The following is a 19,341-nucleotide window of genomic DNA, read 5'->3' on the forward strand; positions in this document are numbered from 1 at the left end:
CGTGCTTTTGTTCATTACCAGACATTCTGCAAGCGCCTATGAATATCAGCTATGATCTGGTTTTCCTCCAAAAGAACCTCAGTAACTGCTCTCTGCTTGGAACGCACCTCCGTTAAGGACGCCATCTTGAACGCTACTTACAGCACTGCCGCCTATCGGAACTTCGTGAAACTGTAGGAGCTGAAGCGGGAATATCCTACGATGTCTCACCACAAATTCTGCATTTTTTCAACTGAAACTGGCGGCAAAAACTGTATTGCTTTACTTATTGAATGCCCCTCATACCATATCTGCATGTCGTATATTTCAGACGGGATGGTTCATGTTTGGTCTCTTTCCATCGCCCGAAGAGAAGCACGCGAAGCCAACCCAGTCTTCCAGGGTCCAAAGTGGAGACCAACCATCTGTAGTTAGCACGGTATGTATGTTGTCGAATATACATGTAGTGTGGCTATTCAGTTAGCTCTGGTATTCCTTTTTTTAAACTTATTTTGTTTTTTGCTAATTTTTATTATTACATCAAATATTTTATTTATAATTGTCGAAACGACCAAACGTGTAATGTTTACCTGAAAATGTATGCCTGTTGTGATTCGCGAAGTACCTTATGCCTGCAGTACGGTACCAAGAACTGCCTTGCACTTGGACGCTTCTATCTGCATACGCAGGTTCCAAGGGCGAGAAACACGCTTGGAAAGGCGAAGTCAAACATCGATAAATAAAGATGTAAAACAACTTTATCTGATAATACAATTCAACAGACGGAATTACCTTCGCTTTCTGCGGTATCATATTGCAAGATTGCTTGAGGACGTTCGCTTAGAGCAAAGCCGGAGAATATGGTACAGACATGATGGAGTACCGGTACATTTTGCTGCTATGGTGAGTGGCTAGACATCTGACGCGCCGATATGGCCAAAGCGGGATTGGGCGAGGAGAATGCGTATCGTGGCCTCCAAGATCACCTCATCTGCACCCCGTGGATTTCTGAGTTTGTGACCATATTAAAGGTGTAGCGTACTCCACTCCGGTTAACATAGTTGAAGAATTGGAGAGAGACTTATCAGTGCTTGTGAAGAATTTCGAAATGATCCGGGCGTGTTTGAAAGGATTCAGAACTGATTGCGGTGTCGGGTACAGGCCTGCATCCGGGTACAAGGAAGACACTTTGAACACCTCCTTTAGCTATGAGTACAGTCTTGTAACTGCTGGCGTGTTCATTTAGAACACCAGCACTTCTACCAAATTATATCTAATAACTTATCTTAATGCTGCGCAGTACTGTTACCTTTTCCTAACTGGGTTGACGTTCACACAGAATCAAGTTAGTGGTGGCTGGTAACCACAAAGTCGCTATTATATTGCAAACGGTTCGTTTACGGACCTATGTTTACTGAGACTTTTTTGACTCTTGTATCGTGTACCTTCGACGGTACCCGTTTATTCTATTATGACACATCCTGTATATGAAATAAAAAACGAGATTTTCAGCAAATGATAGCAGGCAGAAGGGCACGTAATTTTGTGTGGGGGTATTGCTACTAACGCTTGTGTCAACCAAACCTGATGTTGGAGATATGAATAATGATATCTAAACGAGATTTTCAGCAAATGATTATTAGCAGAGGGGTACGTAATTCTGTGTAGGGGTATTGCTACTAACGCTTGTGTCAATCAACTTGATGTTGGAAATATGATATACTTTTTTACATGGAGCGATGTCTTTTTTAACGGCATTCGGAAGACGAGTACAGTTATATAACACCCGTCAACGTTGGCGTTAAAAATTTCCAGAAACTTATATGACAAACAAACTAAAGTTGAAAGGCAAGGCTGCCGGATTGGGCTGTTGCGGTGTAAGCTCTGCCAAGTGGGGATTTTGTACAAGGCTCCGTCGTTATATCAACAAGAAGACAGACTAATAAGATAAAATTTAGTTCCTCTTGATCTTAATTTATACGGCGTAGATAAAGAGTCAGCTCGGCTATTGTGTATGCAAGTGGATGCTAACTTGTAGCTCATAAGAAGCAGCTTAGAAAAACTGCGAGTATTTTTGGATTGTATAAATAATCGTATGTAGGAGAACAGTTTTTGCGGATACAAGTAAACAGTCAAAAGAACTGAAACAACGGTGGAGCTTGGTATGAGGAGCTCACTTAGCCCATTTCTCGGATATATTTGCGAAAGGTTTCATCGTGAACATAACAATAGTTGCATCACTATGCTCGCTGTATGCTCAGTTTAAGAAAACATATTTGCTTCAGCATCACAGGCAAAAAATTTTCTATTGTAGATAATATGAAAATGAGAAAAAGGCTCTTGAGACAATATTTTACGGAAGAGCGAGGGAAAAAGTGAAACACGGTGCTGCTACAGCAGACAAGAAAATTTAATTGGCACTGGAAGGAGCGGTGGAGGGTAGCAACAGTAGGAATGGACAAAGACTAGAACATACGGGGGTAAGTCAATTATTATCCGCAAAGTTGTTATAAAATTTTATTGTAATCAAATAGGAAACTTACAAGAACATCGTTTTTCGACGTAGACTACTTGCGTTTCAACGCACTTGGTCCATCGTTGTACAACCTTCCTGATGCCCTCATAAAAGGTTCTCGGTTGAGCTGCGAGCCAGGAATGCACCGCTTCTTTCACTGCTTCGTCCGAGGCAAATCGACGGCCCCTTAACGCCTGTTTGAGTGGCCCAAACAAGTGATAGTCAGAAGGGGCAAGATCGGAACTATATGGAGGGTGATCCAGTACTTCAACTTTGAGTTTCTGGGGCGTTTCAGCAGTGTTGTCAGCAGCAAGCGGACGGGCATTGTCGTGCAACAAAACAACACTTTTTGACAGCGATCATCGGCGTTTGCTTCGAATTGCAGGCTTTATCCAGGCAGTAAGGATCTCACTGTAATGTAGACTGTTTATTGTGGTGTCCCTTTCCCCATAACGTTCCAGTACTGTACATTGTACTTCCCAAAAAACTGTAAGCATCAGTTTTCTTGGGACGGTTGGGTCTTGAACTTTTACTTGGACGGCATGTTTGGATGTTTCGATTCCATACTCTGCCGTTTACTCTCCGGCTCGCAATGATGGGTCCATGTTTCGTCACCAATAATGACCCTGTCTAAGAAGTTGTCCCCTTCTTTACCATAGTGATCCAAATGTTTTTTGCAGATGTCCAAGAGCGTTTGTTTATGCAACTGTGTGAGTTGTTTTGGAACCCATCTTGCACAAACTTTATGAAACCCAAGTCTGTTGAGGGTGATCTCGTCAATAGTTAATCGTCTGTCTAAGAGAATCATTTCACGTGAACGCTCAGTGATCTCATAATTAAATCAAGACCTTAAGCTGTCAACAGGTGTTGATATACATCAACGGGGACAGTGGAAAATGTGTGCCCCGACCGGGACTCGAACCCGGGATCTCCTGCTTACATGGCAGATGCTCTATCCAGCTGAGCCCCTGACGGCACAGAGGATACAGCGACGACAGGGACTTATCCCTTGCACGCTCCCCATGAGACCCACATTCCCGACTTGATGTCCACACACTGCATTCGTAGTGCCCCTGCCCATTACACTCATTACTCCTGGCAGACAATCTTACCGAGTCCCGTAACAGTTCGTGCAATGCGTGTGCATCCGCACAGAAGAAGAAGAAGGTCAATGGCCGGTTAGCCTTAACTATACGAAAATGGTATCTGTTCCTTCGGACATGTCCGAAAGACCAGATACTATCTTCATATGAACGCTCAATGTTTCTTCATTTGTGGTGGTAAACGGTCATCCGGCTCATTCATCGTGCGTAACACTTGTCAAAACCATTTCGGAATTTTTCAATCCATTCGCAGACACTTCATTGTGGCAAAATACTGTTCCCATACTGTACCGAAAGTCTTCGATGAATTTCGGCCCCTTATACGCCTTCCGACCACAAGAAAACGGATCACTGAACGTTGCTCTTCTGTGGTGCAAATAGAGAGCGGAGCAGCCATGATTAACAGCACGGCAGCGATAACGAAACTAACCTATCAGCTTGAAAACTGCAAAGATATAACAACAAATAAACAACGCATCGTCATCAACGTGAAACGACAGTACTACCAAATTAAGCAAAAATATTACTAAACTGCGGATAATAATTGACTTACCCTCGAACAAACAATATGTAGAGGAAAATAGGGATGAAAAGATTAGAAAAATGGTTCCAATGGCTCTGAGCACTATGGGACATAACATCTCTGGTCATCAGTCCCCTAGAACTTAGAACTACTTAAAATGAACTAACTTAAGGACATTACACACATCCATGCCCGAGGCAGGATTCGAACCCGCGACCGTAGCGGTCACGCGGTTCCAGACTGAAGCGCCTAGAACCGCACGGCCACACCGGCCGGCGAAAAGATTAGAACAAGGCACGAAAAAGAAGAGAGGAGTTCAAACCAGATGAAAAAAGGACGACTTAAGGAATAATGGAACTCCTGTGAGCATGCATCTATCTGGTGGATGCCAGTTCCAAAGCAGGCGACTTTGTCCGACAGTCAGTGAGAGCGGAAGAGGAAAGTGGCTGCTATCGGGCGGACGCCGTCTGACTGCGGAGATGTGACTGGCAGAAGGCTATCAAGTGCCAGTGTGGAGGTTCAAGGCTGGCGCCGTCACTTCTGCTCGACACAGCAGGCACCAGACAGCGCCTGGCTGCCGGCTGGTGTGGGCCAGTCTCTCGCGATGCCCCGTCTGTTGCTGCTCGTCCTCTTCTCCGCCGCTGTCGCAGTCGTGACGGGTGAGTCTCAATTTACACTGGCGTAGTTGACGGCTTCCTGCGCTTCCTAATGATGACTGAGAGGGTCCTTGAACGCATTAGCGGACATGGCGACAATGTGGGACATTTCGCGTTCTCCTCTCGAGGTCCTAGCGGACTGTCACCACCGTCTGAGTAGTGGATGTTCCGCGAAATGCGGCACCCAGGCATGTGAATGACGTGAATGGTTGTGTGTGGTGTTTACGCAGTAGCGTGTACGATATCGTCTCTTGTTTGTGTTGTTACGTACGATTATGGAAATGAAACGAAAGGAGAGAGGGAAACGTCGTATCATAGCGCCATCGAGTTTATGGTCTCCAGCCGACGGGCTGATCACTATACGTACCGTAAAACAGGGGTAGATAGCCATTCGAGGGAGTTGTCCAGCGGCTGTGATTATCCAACTTCCCACTTTATAGCGCTGCCGGTCCAGTGATTCACGTCTTTGCCGCGATTGACACATAGATTCTTACCTTGACACTTTTTTCAGAAGAAAAGTAAGTATTTTTCATAATTTTAGATTTAATACACCTTAACATTATATGCCATGTCAATACTTTTCCATTTTTCCGTACGTTACATTGTGAGTAGTTACGGATATCTACAGTTCAGGGTTATATAGGTCTCGCTGCATACTGCCATGTTTCTCTTTGCGTTCTAGTCCACCATGGTTGATTTCGCGCTATGGCCATCTCTACCTGGGGCTTATAAGAGTTGGCCGCACCACTTTCGGTATAGTTAGCCACGCCGTAGAACTATGTTTAATTTTTAGTTGTGACGGGTATTCGTTGTTTTACTGATACCAACTAAGTACGTCCCCAAAATTGGTTCTACTAAAGGCAGATGGAGAGAAGAAGACCTTCAAATTGCTATTATTACAGTAAAAAAAAATGATACTTATTCTGTCAGAAAAAGGTACTGTAGAGTTTAATATTCCAAGCAAATCCGTAGAACGAAAAACACAAACCGCTTGTGATTCAAAAACTGCAATGGGGCCAGGCTCCTATTGCGTTTAGCAAATGAAGAGCGACTTGTGTGATTTCCCATAATTGTCTCTATAAAACTTATCTGTAACAAACAGTTCAATAACAACATGTTAATATTATGGGATACTCTTTCTAGCGATTTCCTGTTTGTTTTTAAACTTTTTTCCTGCTGGCCATCTATCCCTTGCGTTTCCGGTCTCTAACCCTGATAAATGGGTGATATGGCAAAGTGTTACATTCCTTTTTTTTTTTAAAAAAAATCGTAGTTAGTTTGAAACTTGGACAAACTTCGTGAGCGAGGTCTTATTTTTTTTTATGAATATCTAAAGCTATATATATATAAATGTTCCAGTGTTTTTTTGCGTATTAACGTTTGATGCTGTTTTATCCTAATGGTCATATCCCAACATTCCACTGCGGTGAGGTACTGGATTTAACTGAGGTAATTGAGACTACACACTACGCACAAACACCTCACGATCCTCTTTCCGGCCAAATACGGACGATGAAGATTTCTGCCAACGGAAGTTTCACAACTTACTATCTTTCCGTTCAACTCTGTAGCATTAGCGTGTGTTCTGCTAATGATAGGTGCCGTAGTTTACCTTTAAGGGACTTTTGTATCTGAGAGGCAACTTGACTGTCTCCACACAATGACGAACGGTATAACGTCTAGGCCCAACACTTGTTGTAATGGCTGTCTCGTTCTGTCTTGGTCTGGAGATAAGCTATGTCTCTTTCACAGGCAATGTTTGAAATGTGGGTGAAATGTCTTTACATGAGCAGCAACAAATTTGTGATGTATGTTAAAGAATTGTTGTTGTGTCCTACAGAATAAGGACGACTTCAGGCGATAGTAGTGAATTCGTCTGTCAGACGGGAACTATGTACTTCACACCATTTGTGACAGGAATATAGTAACCCTCATATTGTATAAGGGTTCTACTTGTACGTGGAGCACGATTTTGTAATATATTTAATGAAAAATGACTTGACATAGTTATCACATGTAGAAGAGATTGTATCTTTGACACCACTCAACCAAAGATGTTGCCTGAGTGGCAGGCAGTAGCAAACTTTGCCCTCTGTTAAAGGTAGGATGTAAGACTTTATAGCTAGTGGCTAGCTATGAGAATTTAGTTGTTGGCCTATGGACGAAGTGTAATACACTTTTATAAGGTGATGAAACTTTGTATATTTAGTTTTAAGTACGCAGCAACGCAATGCGGGATTTTGCTAATTCTAACAGTGCCGACCCTTGGATGTAGGAACCAATAGGTTGATTAGGTATACCCGATTTGTAATATTTTGTGTATTTTGCAAACCTGATACAAGGAAGTTAAATTTTGGAATCTATTTTGTCAAACGATGTAAGACCTTTTGTCATGTAACTATCCAAGTATTGTTAGCTACGTCAGTAAGTGATAATTGTAGAACAGTTGAGAAGTTCACTGATTTGGAAGTTAACGTAAGACGTTTCATATCAGATTTTGTGAAGGAGAAACTTTGTTTTGAATAAAATTTTTGAACTAAAGAATTCGGTCTTAGCATATCCTCTTATCAGTACCTCATCCTCTTCTACATCGTGTTTATTTAAATCCAGTGAATATTTTTGAAAAGAAATTATTTTCCGATCAGACTAAAAAAAAATTAATGCTCCAGAATTAGAAAAGTATTAATGTTTGTAACAGTTTCAATGCGAGTAGCATTGCACAGCGCTGAGCCAATTTCCAAAATTATCACTGAACATTTGCAAGGTTATTCATTTATCAACTAATCTACTGACATTATTTGTATGAAGCTATTTTACGGCCGGCCTTTGCTGAGCCAAGATGGAATATTTTGTATTCCTACTGTGGAGAGAATAGAATACCAAGATGACATCCGTTGCGACTCAGGAGCTAAGGAAAATGTATTTCATTGTTTATTTGCATAGGGAGTTTTATCAGTTTATTGCACAGGGTCATAGAACTCGGTGCTCATGACACTGAGTAAACATCAGAGGGACTGATTTCGTTATAGGCACTATATACTGGTTTTCCAGATTAAGTTGTTTAATTTTTCTTTGGATTACAGTAAAGTTGATTAAGCACACCATTTGCTCGACAACACAACACACAGTAAATTTGGATAGCACAAAATAATATTATTTTTAAAGAACGTTACACTTGGCGGTAGCTCCTCCAGTTGTTCGCTTTGTAAATTTTTTATATTAGAATAGTCGATAAATATATTCTGTTCTCTCAACCATTCTGCAGCTATAATAGTAGTTACATTTTTTTGGCGCAACACTGTTTACTAATTTGTATAAAATTTTTCCACAGTTCATTGGAATTCTTATGCTCCGCCTTGTTTTTTTCATTGAGTTGAGTGTCGAAATTTTGTCTTAGCATTTGCACTCTGCATGTGATTTAAGATGCCGCGCAAAGCTGTTAAGGTTCCGGCGCCTAATCTCACAATTAAAGATACCGAAATGGACGACTTTCCGATTATTGAGAACAGTGCTGAGAATGATAATGACCACTCTGCAGTGCAACAGTTGCAAAACACCACAGACAATGTACAAGCCGATTCTAAGAATAATGAACAAATTCCTGACACTATAATTTCACCCACTAATCTGACTAGTAATGAGACGGTAGATTCGCGTATTGCGCATGCCGTTGATCTGCACATGGCTGATGTGCACAGTTCAAATCTTGATTGTTTAACGAATGAGGTCAATAATTTACCTACTTTTTACACAATTAACCAGATGGCCAATAGTATGTCAGAGAAAAGAATAGTGCAAAGAGCTCAGTCTGTTACTGGAAATCCGTCGGATTTTAGTAGCCGTAATTGTGCGGATAATGCAACAAACGAGACGTCCATGGTTGTAGATGATGTCTTCACATCACAAAACACAACACAGGTACCATCCGACGTATCAATTGAAAAGAATACGGAAGCGACGCTGCAAACTCTCATGCAAATGATGGTTAACCTGATCACTCAGGTCCATGAACAATTTTCCAGTATACGAGAAAACCATGTTGACACCACCACACAGTTCAATGAACAATTTTCCACCATACGTGATGAGTTTAAATCGTACACAGAAACGACTGATAACCGTCTCAGACAGGTAGATGCAGATATTATGACCAGTGGAAAACGTCTTTGCGACACAATTGAAGCGATAGCCAGGCAATGCGCAGACAGTACCAAACCGTTGAGAGATGACATAAATGCTTTAAGATATCAATGTAGTGAACCTATAAAAAGCTTACAGATGAAATCCAATCAGTTAATGAATAGATCAACAAGACCTTCGATTAGATGCACTTCTTAAAGTTCCCACAGAGACCACAGGAAAGCGATACAAAGACTTTATCCGTAAACACACAGAGGAAACCAATCAGTTGTTACCGTCATTAGCAGTACAAAGACAAGAAGTAGAACAGCAGTTACTCACTAGTCTTACAATCCATGTTGACGCTAGTATAACTTCCGTTACAGAGGAGGTTAATAGAGTAAAACAATGACAGAGTCAAATACAGACAGATGTAACTGATTTCAAAACCACTGGTGACACACGAATCCAAAAAGTTGAAATGGCTCTGAGCACTATGGGACTCAACTGCTGAGGTCATTAGTCCCCTAGAACTTAGAACTACTGAAACCTAACTAACCTAAGGACATCACAAACATCCATGCCCGAGGCAGGATTCGAACCTGCGACCGTAGCGGTCTTGCGGTTCCAGACTGCAGCGCCTTTAACCGCACGGCCACTTCGGCCGGCCAAAAAGTTGAAGAAAAGTGTACGGATGACGATGAGTCGTTAAGCTCTCGTCTTGAACAAATTGAGCTGGTGCAGGACCCTGACACAATTAAAGCAGATTTGAAAAAGATGAACAAAACTACACGCAAACTACAGAAGCAAGTCGACGCTTTGGATTCAAACAATTCCACACACACTGTTACGCTCACGGAAACTTGTGATGAGCTATCGGCATGATTGGAAACACTTGAAAATCAAACCGAAAATAAACCAGAAGACGCAGCTCCCATTCCGTTCACCATCTCTCGAGAATATCAGTACATGCAGCAAACATTAAATCAGCTTGATGCATATAACAGTTCGCTACATAGGAAAGTTAACAGTTTGCATCAGGAAGTAGACAATATCAGAAAATTTTCTCCGCGTAATCAGTTTCAAACCAACGTGCAACAGCAACAGTCATCTACTTTACAGCCTCACTATAATATGAGCAGACTACAAAGAGTGCTTAACTTTGATACAAGCCAGCCATCTCACAATTAGTTCTTTTACGGCGCCGAACCCTCTCAAAATCTACAACGTGAAGGATTCGACTATAAATATTTCCTATCTGTAAAGAAACTCAAGGTATTTAGAAATAACCGCACAGACCTGCATCCCCTTGATTGGGTGCAGCAATTTTCATTTTGCGCTGCCACCCAACTGGCCAGTGACACACAAGCTGGAGCTTTTTAGAGGGTGAACCTTCGATGCGTATGAGCCCAAAAATGGTTCAAATGGCTCTAAGCATTATAGGACTTAGCATCTGAGGTCATCAGTCCCCTAGGCTTAGAACTACTTAAACGTAACTAACCTTAGGACATCACACACATCCATGCCCGAGGCGGGATTCGAACCGGCGACCGTAGCAGCAGCGTGGCTCCGCACTGAAGCGCCTACAACCGCTCGACCACAGCGGCTGGCCGTATGAGACCCAGAGCAAGACAATGCCACTCCGTCGAAGACTTTGAAAATGGTCGGAAACGACTCAGCGAGACATTAAAGATCAACTAATTAGTTTTTCCAATTTTGAACACTCCAGTTTTCCAACTATGACCCAGTTCTTTGGGTATATGGTTCATCAAAAGCAGTGCCTGACCGAATCGTATAGCCAATCTGCGATCATACAATTATGCATCTCAAAACTTCCGCGCTCATTACGAGTTTCCCTTCTCACCGGACAACAAAAGGAAAGCATTTCAGCCTTCAGTGACTAATTACAATTATTATAAATTCAGCAGTCGGACTACTCTTTTGTCAATAAGAACTTTAATAACCGCAATCAAGTTAACAACTCCATTCGGTTACAACGAGCAATCCCGCCCATTCTACAGCAAAAGAAATAAAAAATTTGGGTCCGATAACGATTTTCATGGACATGCTAACAAGAGACAACATTTTGATAAACAGTGTATTCAGCAGCAGCAACTATATCGGAATTTCGACGTCAACAATCACAGTTTCCAGCCGCAATTCTTGCCGCAGCTGCAGCAGCCCGGAAATACGATCGACAAGCCCAGTAATTTTACGCAACCGCAAGGGAATAAAGTCACGCACAAAAACCAATGGTTACAGTCAAATCGAAACGATCAACAGCAAAGAAATTTTCACCACAAGCATGAAGGGAATTTAAGCGTAATTTTGGCAACAGCAACTTTCATTACATCAGCCCCAGCAGTCGCAGTTCATTCTTAAGTAACCTAATGTCCGTTTCCATCCACTGCGGCATTCTGCATACCAAAACAACGGTACAGTTCATACAATTGAACCATCACAGCTGGCCACTAGCTTTAAGTCTTACATCCTGCATTTAACAGAGTGCAACGGCAACTGCTACTCCATTCTGCGCGCCTCCACTTATCAATCGATTCACCCACTCAGGCAACATCTTTGGTTCAGTGGTGTCAAAGAAACAATCTCTTCTACAAGTGATAACCATTTACAAAATCGGGCTCCACGTACAAGTAGACCCCTCACACTATAAAACAATACCGATCATTATGAGCCATCATACACTCTAGGAAAAAAGAAGAAAAAAAGAAAAAAAGAAAAAAAAGAAAAAAAAAGCGGCTCACCGCGAAGTAATTATCCGGTTGGGAGGGAATCGGTATATCTAATGTACATGTAACGATAAAGAAATGATTACAGTTTCAGAAGAATTGGATGATTTATTCAAGAGAAAGAGTTCTACAAACTGAGGAGTAACGCATTGGTTAAACTCTGACCCTTACGCAAGCAGTTATTCCGCTTGGCATTGATTGCTGGAGGAATAAAGTGCCAAATTCTGTCAAACTGACGCGTTATATCGTCAAGATCCGAATCTAGTTGGAGATCCCTGCCTACATTGGGAATCATTCGACAGTCTTGCTGTTTAAGGTAGGATTTGGCAAGCACGAAGACAAGCAGTGTGTGGGCGGACATTATCTTGCTGAAATGCAAGTCCAGGATGGCTTGTCATGAAGGTATACAAAACGGGGCGTTGAATATCATCGCCTTAAGCTGTGCTGTAAAGGTACCGCGGATGACACGTTTTATGGTCATCGGGGCCCAGTTCGAAGCGGCACTCATAAATGAAGACAATTCTACTCCAGTCAATGAGATTCCAGGCCGAAGACGTGTCTGGAGACGCATCGGATAGCGATGAGGTACCAACCTGCTGTCACCCACCATACAGCTCGACAATCAGGAGTGATGGTCTCAAAAATGGTTAGCATCTGAGGTCACCAGTCCCCTATACTTAGAACTACTTAACCTAACTAACCTAAGAACATCGCACACATCCATACCCGAGGCAGGATTTGTACCTGCATATCCATGCCCGAGGCAGGATTCGAACCTGTGACCGGAGCAGCAGCGTGGTTCCGGACTGAAGCGCCTGGAACCGCTCGGCCACAGCGGCCGGCAGTGATGGTCTGAGGTGCGATTTCTTTCATAACAGGATTCCACTGCTTGTCATTCGCGGAACTCTACCCTTACAACGTAGCGGTAGGTCGACGATGTTCTATTCCCAGTTTTGTTGTCCTTTTGGCAAACAATCCTGGGCTTACATTTAAGCAAGATAATGCCCGTCCACGAACGCTGAGAGTTCCTACTGTTTGCGTTCATGTTTGCCAAATCCTGCCTTGGCCAAGAAGGTCGCCCCAACAGAGAAAGTTTGCAAAAAAAAATGGTTCAAATGGCTCTGAGCACTATGGGACTCAACTGCTGAGGTCATTAGTCCCCTAGAACTTAGAACTAGTTAAACCTAACTAACCTAAGGACATCACAAACATCCATGCTCGAGGCAGGATTCGAACCTGCGACCGTAGCGGCCTTGCGGTTCCAGACTGCAGCGCCTTTAACCGCACGGCCACTTCGGCCGGCGGAAAGTTTGCATCATTATGGGCAGGACCCTCCGACCAGCTCGGAATTTTGACGATCTAACGAACGAATTGGACTCAATCTTTCACGATATCCACAACTCTTTGAGTCTGTGCCAAGCCGCATGACTGGTTGCATAGGAGCTAGATGTGGACCAAAGAGTTACTGACTTGCCCAATTTGTGCAGCTCTTTCTCTTAAATAAATGATCAAATTTTTTGTAATGGTAGTCATTTGTTTGTCTGTACATGTACTTCACATCTACTTATTTCCGTTCCATACGGATAATGGCGCTGCCTTTTTCCCTTTTTTTCCTGTTAGCGTACTCGTGTTTCTTTTACTCTACTCCTAGTCCACTTTTATTCATGGAGTCCAGCCTATTAATATGACGCTACGTAACGTTTTATCGACTTCAGGCTTCAGTTAGGCAGGTGGAATGTCCCTAATAGTATAATGTTTCATTTTCTCACCGGGTATGTTACATTGTGCTAAATGTCAGCCGAATAATGCTTCTTACTCACAGCGCGGTTCAACAGCAATGGGTTGTGTGTTGTGATGGGCTGTGTAGGTCGCTGCGTGCGGTTTATTGACGCTATGTAGACTTCAGTAACTTCTGGTACAAGCAAAGATTGTTCAACACTTAGTTCCCCATTGATTATATATTATTACATTGTAAAGACGATGTCTGACGTGCAGTGTCAGAGGTTACGTTAATAAATTTATACGCTTTCATCTTTGAATATATTAAAGCTTATACACGTCCACATACAGGGTGCAGGAAAATTCGCGCATTCGCACTTCGCAACGCGATTCGTCACATACTGCCAATACAAAAATGTCTTTTACCAAATTTCGACCTGTGCGTCTTTGGGGCAATAAGTGGACCTTAAAATCTGGCACTCTAGCAATACTGTAATCACATGTACGGTAACTATCTCTGTCAGGAAAGAGACAACTGTTGTGAGGTTGGTGCAGTGGATAGTCTATTGGGCTGGCATGCAGGAAGTCGAGGGTTCGATTCTGGGGAGCGGCATATTTGCTTTTATTTGCTGGAAGTAGTCTGCGTAGTGCGGTATCTGCCTTCATATCGCCAAACACCGACTACAGTGGGTCTTTTACAAAACATTTGCAGTTACGTACTACAAACACAGAAATGGAAGTACATTCGTTTCCATTTGTCATCTGTTAAAGAAGCCTTTTGCACGTCGTCGACGCGAATTGTTTCGCGCCATTGCGACTACTAGATTCCAAACCAGTTTTCAATGTACCCGCCTCCAATGGTCCCATCAAAATTATTTGCAAAGTACGTTGCTATCGCTGCTGGTTACGTAAGGCCCTAACGGACTGTAATGGACCTGAACGTGGCAAGAATAATAGTTGGTATTAATCAATGGGATCATTGGGGGAAGGTACACGTAAAACAAGTTTGGAATCTAATAGACGCAGTGGTGCGAAATAATTCGCGTCCACGACATGCAAAAGGTTGCCTTAAAAGCTGGCCCATGCAAACGACTCTATTTCCATTTCTGTGTTCGCAATACATAATTGCAAATGTTTTGTAGAAGACCCACTGTAATCGCTGTATGACGGTTAAGACGCAGACTACTTTTAGCAAATAAAATAAAAAAATCCACGATCCAGAATCGAACCCTCGACCTCCTGTATGTTAACCCAAAACGCTATCCAGTGCACCAACAGCATAACACTACAGGTATATCCAGCAGAAATAGTTACCGTACACGTGATTACAGTGTTGCCAGATTGCCGGTCTTTAACGTCCGTTTCCTGCCTGAAATATGCGCAGAACGAAATTTTGTGACAGACATTTTTGTAGTGACAGTATGTGAGGAGTCGCGCTGCGATGTCTGAGTACGCGAATTTTTCTTCGCCCTGTATGTTGGCAACACGGCAAAAGTGAGTACTACGCAGAATCCATGCAGGAACTTCTCCCACAGTGACGAGTATCAGTAATGTCGGTGACCATCATGCAGACCTCGCTAATCTTCTACTATAACTACAACTACCAGGAAGAAACATATTACACGTGGGAGGCTTGACACCATGCGTTTAATTTGGAGCTGCTTACGTAGCAGGAGGCTCTGAACTGTTTCCGTACAGACACTTTTGTTACACACCTATTTTTTCACAGCGATACTTTCCACTGCCAAGTTTCGGGCGGCTTTCACTGTTCAGTGCGTAGTCAGTGCTGCATGGAACTTCGCAGTTTCTACTCACGATCCTGGATAAAGTAGGGAAATTTACCGAAGAATGAAAAAGAAAATTGAGGATTTATCAGATGACGATCATTATGGCCTTAGTACCGATGAAGCCATCAGAAAGGCAGTTATGACGTTGCGGTCGAGATACGTTCATGGGATCCGACGACCTGGAAAAAGCACTTGACAATGACATTGGTGCAAGATGTTCGAAACGAAAGCTATAGGAAAAGACGGATAAGATACAATATCTACAAGAATCAACAGGGTCAATAAGAATGGAACAGCAAGAACGAAGTGGTCGGATTCAAAAGCGTGTAAGACAGGGATGTAGTCTTTCGTCCCTACTGTTTAATCTATACATCGAAGAAGCAATGAGGGTCACGCAAGAAAAGTTCAAGAGGAAGATTAATATTCAAGGTGAAAGGATATCAGTGACAAGATTCGGTGATGACATTGCTATCTGCAGTGGAAGTGAAGAAGAGTTACAGGATATTCTGAACGGAATGAACAGTTTAATGAGCATAGAATATGGACTGAAAGTAACTCGGACAAATGCGAAAGTAATGAGATCTCTTAGGTGTTGCGAAACAACTCAAATCGCTGAAGAAAGGCAAGTCTTCCGGTCCAGACGGTATACCAATCAGGTTCCTCTCAGAGTATGCAGACACAATAGCGCCTTTCTTAGCAATCATATACAACCGCTCGCTTGACGAAAGGTCTGTTCCTAAGGACTGGAAAGTAGCAAAGGTCACACCAATATTCAAGAAAGGAAATAGGAGTGACCCATTGAATTACAAACCCATATCACTGACCTCAATTTGCAGTAGGATTTCGGAGCATATACTGTACTCGAATATTATGAATCACCTTGAAGAAAATGACTTATTGGTACATAACCAACATGGATTCAGGAAATATCGTTCTTGTGCAATACACCTAGCTCTTTATTCCCATGAAGTAATGAGTGCTGTCGACAAGGGATCTCAGATCGGTTCCATATTCCTAGATCTCCAGAAGGCTTTTGATACCGTTTCTCACAAGCGACTATTAATCAAATTGCGTGCATATGGAGTATCGTCTCACTTGTGTGACTGGATTCGTGATTTCCTCTCAGAGAGTCACAGTTCGTAGTGATAGACGGTAAATCATCGAGTAGAACAGAAGTGGTATCTGGCGTTCCGCAAGGTAGTGTCATGGGCCCTTTGCTGTTCCTGATTTATATAAATGATCTAGGAGATAATCTGAGCAGCCCCCTTAGATTGTTTGCAGATCTAGTAAAATCATTGTTTGCAGTCTAGTAAAATCATCAGACGATCAATTACAATTACAAAACGATCTAGAGAGAATTTCTGTATGGTGCGAAAAATGGCAATTGGCACTAAACAAAGAAAATTGCGAGGCCATCCACATGGGTACTAAAAGAAATCCGATAAATTTTGGGTATTCGATAAACCGCTCAAATCCAAGGGCTGTCAATTCGACTAAATACCTAGGAATTACAATTACGAGCAACTTAAATTGGAAAGACCACATAGATAATATTGTGGGGAAGGCGAAACAAAGACTGCGCTCTGTTGGCAGAACACTTAGAAGATGAGACAAACCCGCTAAAGAGACTGCCTACATTACACTTGTCCGTCCTCTGCATGAATATTGCTGCGTGGTATGGGATGCTTACCAGATAGCGTTGACGGAAGACATCGAAAAAGTGCAAAGAAGGGCAGCTCGTTTCGTGTTGTCGCGCAATAGGGGTGACAGTGTCACTGATATGATACTACGCGAGTTGGGGTGGCAGTCACTGAAACAAAGGCGGTTTTGTTTGCGGCGAGATCTATTTACGAAATTTTAGTCACCAACTTTCCCTTCCGAATGCGTAAATATTTCGTTGACACCTACCTACGTAGGAAGAAATGATCAACATAATGAAATAAGAGAAATCAGAGCTCGAACGTAAAGATTTAGGTGTTCCTTTTTTCCACGCGTCATTCGAGAATGGAATGGTAGAGAAGCAGTATGAAAATGGTTCGATGAGCCCTCTGCCAGGCACTTAGGTGTGAATTGCTGAGTAACCATGTAGGTGTAGATATAGGTAGAGAGCATAAATGAGAATAGCGAGAAACTTAACATCAGGATTGATGATGGGGATCGGTGTTCTCGAAGTAGATGAAGTTAAAGAATTTTGTTACCTAGGCTGCAAAATAATCGAGGATTGACGGAACAAGGACTGGCAGAAAGGGCATTCCTGGTCAAGAGAACTCTGCAAGCATCAAATATAGGCCTTAATTTCAGGAAGAAATTTCTGAGGATGTACGTTTCGAGTACAGCATTCTATCGTAGTGAAACAAGGGCTGTGAGAAACCAGAATCGAAGCATTTGAGATGTCGTGCTATAGACGAACGTTAAAAATGAGGTGGACTGATAAGGTAAGGAATGAGAAGGTTCGCCGCAGAATTGACGAAGAATAGAATATATGAAAACACTGACGAGAAAAGAAGGGACAGGACGATAGGACACGATAGGACATCTGCTAAGACATCGGAGGGAGCTGTATTGTGTAAAAACCGTGGAGGGGCACAGGGATTGTGATACATTCAGCAAATAACTGAGGACGTATGGTGCAATTGTTACTCTGTCATGAAAAGGTTTGTACAGGAGTGAAATTCAGGCGGGGGGTCGCAGAAAACCCATTGGTCGGAAGACCGATGACTCAAAAAGAAAGGGCAAACCAGGGTGTCTCGCTTTGAATTCATATAAACTATTTTCAGTGCTAAGCAAGTTTGCAAATTAAGGTTATGAATATCTCATACATATTCAACAACACGATACTAGTCGGTTTCAGCCTAAAACAAACCATCTCAGCATAAACAATCATAACCTCGTTAGGTGTAGAGTATCCGGTTTTGCACCCACAATGGGATAAAATGGGGTACCCTTAAACAAATGGAAAAATTTTGAAAACCAAAAAGTTTTATACTACTGCAAAAAATTATGAAAGCACATAGAAGTCTCTAAAAATACTACAAGGTAGGGCAAATAAATGTGGTCCGAACAACTGGATACGATTTGAGGTGAATGTATGCATATAACCACATTCCGTGATGCGCACACCATTTGTACACCCGCCACGTGATCCACGTGAGACGGCGGTACTCACAGTGGAGCACTGGGTGTTCTTTGTGGAAACTTATGTGACAAAAAAGTCGTGGAAACGGTGTGGTCAGTTGTTTGCTAAAAAGTTTAACGGTGTCAAAGTGCCAGCAAAGAGCGCCACGCTACGCTTAATCCGAAAATGCCGTCAGACAGGATCTGTCTTCAACAAGTCAAAAAACGTTCCTAAATGTTCCTGCACTACAGAAAATGTTGCTGCAGTTCACCAGAAAATGGTTGAGATTCCTATCAAATCAGCACGACGCCTGTCCCAAGAGATCGGCAAATCACGTCGATCATGCGGACGAATACTCCACCTGGAGCTGCACATGCATCCCTACTGCGTGTCTGTTATTCGTGCATTAAAACAAGCAGATGCTCCTCAGCGCCTCCAGTTTCGTGGTTGGCTTTCCACTGAGATAACAATGTGTGGCGTGAACATAGATCTGTTGTTTATGTCTGATGCAGCCCGGTTTCACCTGAGTGGTTTATTTTATTTTGTTTTTTGAGCCGAGCTAGTCTTTCCAACTGTCGTTTTCTGGTCATTCGCTTTCTTTACAGCTTGGCCCTTTTGGGTTTTCTCTGTCAAACAGTTCCAAATGCTTTTTGTATTGAGCTGAAATCACTATTACTGTTTTACCCTTTTTCCTATAGGAGATTTTGCTTACATTTCCTACCAAGTCAACTCCTGAAGGTGGCATTAGAAGCTTGGTGACACAAAGAATGATGAAGACGTGTCAGAATCCCAAGAAACCGCAACCGTTAGCCTGACGTCATTCCCGCAGTATTTCGGTTGTAGAGAATATCTTTGAGCGCATTAGCGTAAGGGACGTAATATGGAAATATCTTAGCTACCCTTTTGTTGTGCTTTGCCTTGTGAGTCTCTCTTTTTTTTCCCCTTCAAGTTACACCCGCTTTTTCCCCACCTGGTGTACATAGTTTTGCCGCACACCGCAAAACGGAACAATGCATTGGTCTGTAATGCGAGCATTAATATTACATTCATCATATGAACACTGAAATACACCGAAAAA

The 19,341-nt window shown here is 42.5% G+C and overlaps 1 protein-coding gene across 1 annotated transcript in view; it reads left to right on the forward strand.

The window, feature by feature from the left end:
- The first annotated feature begins 4,635 nt into the window (after positions 1–4,635).
- Positions 4,636–19,341, forward strand: part of LOC124596139 — a 49,216-nt gene continuing 34,510 nt past the window's right edge. The window contains exon 1 of the mRNA XM_047135159.1: positions 4,636–4,779. Coding sequence (XP_046991115.1) covers positions 4,725–4,779 — 55 coding nt within the window. The 5' untranslated portion in view covers positions 4,636–4,724. The remainder of the gene's footprint in view (positions 4,780–19,341) is intronic.

Source organism: Schistocerca americana, chromosome 2, assembly GCF_021461395.2.
Source record: "Schistocerca americana isolate TAMUIC-IGC-003095 chromosome 2, iqSchAmer2.1, whole genome shotgun sequence".
Taxonomy (NCBI): domain Eukaryota; kingdom Metazoa; phylum Arthropoda; class Insecta; order Orthoptera; family Acrididae; genus Schistocerca; species Schistocerca americana.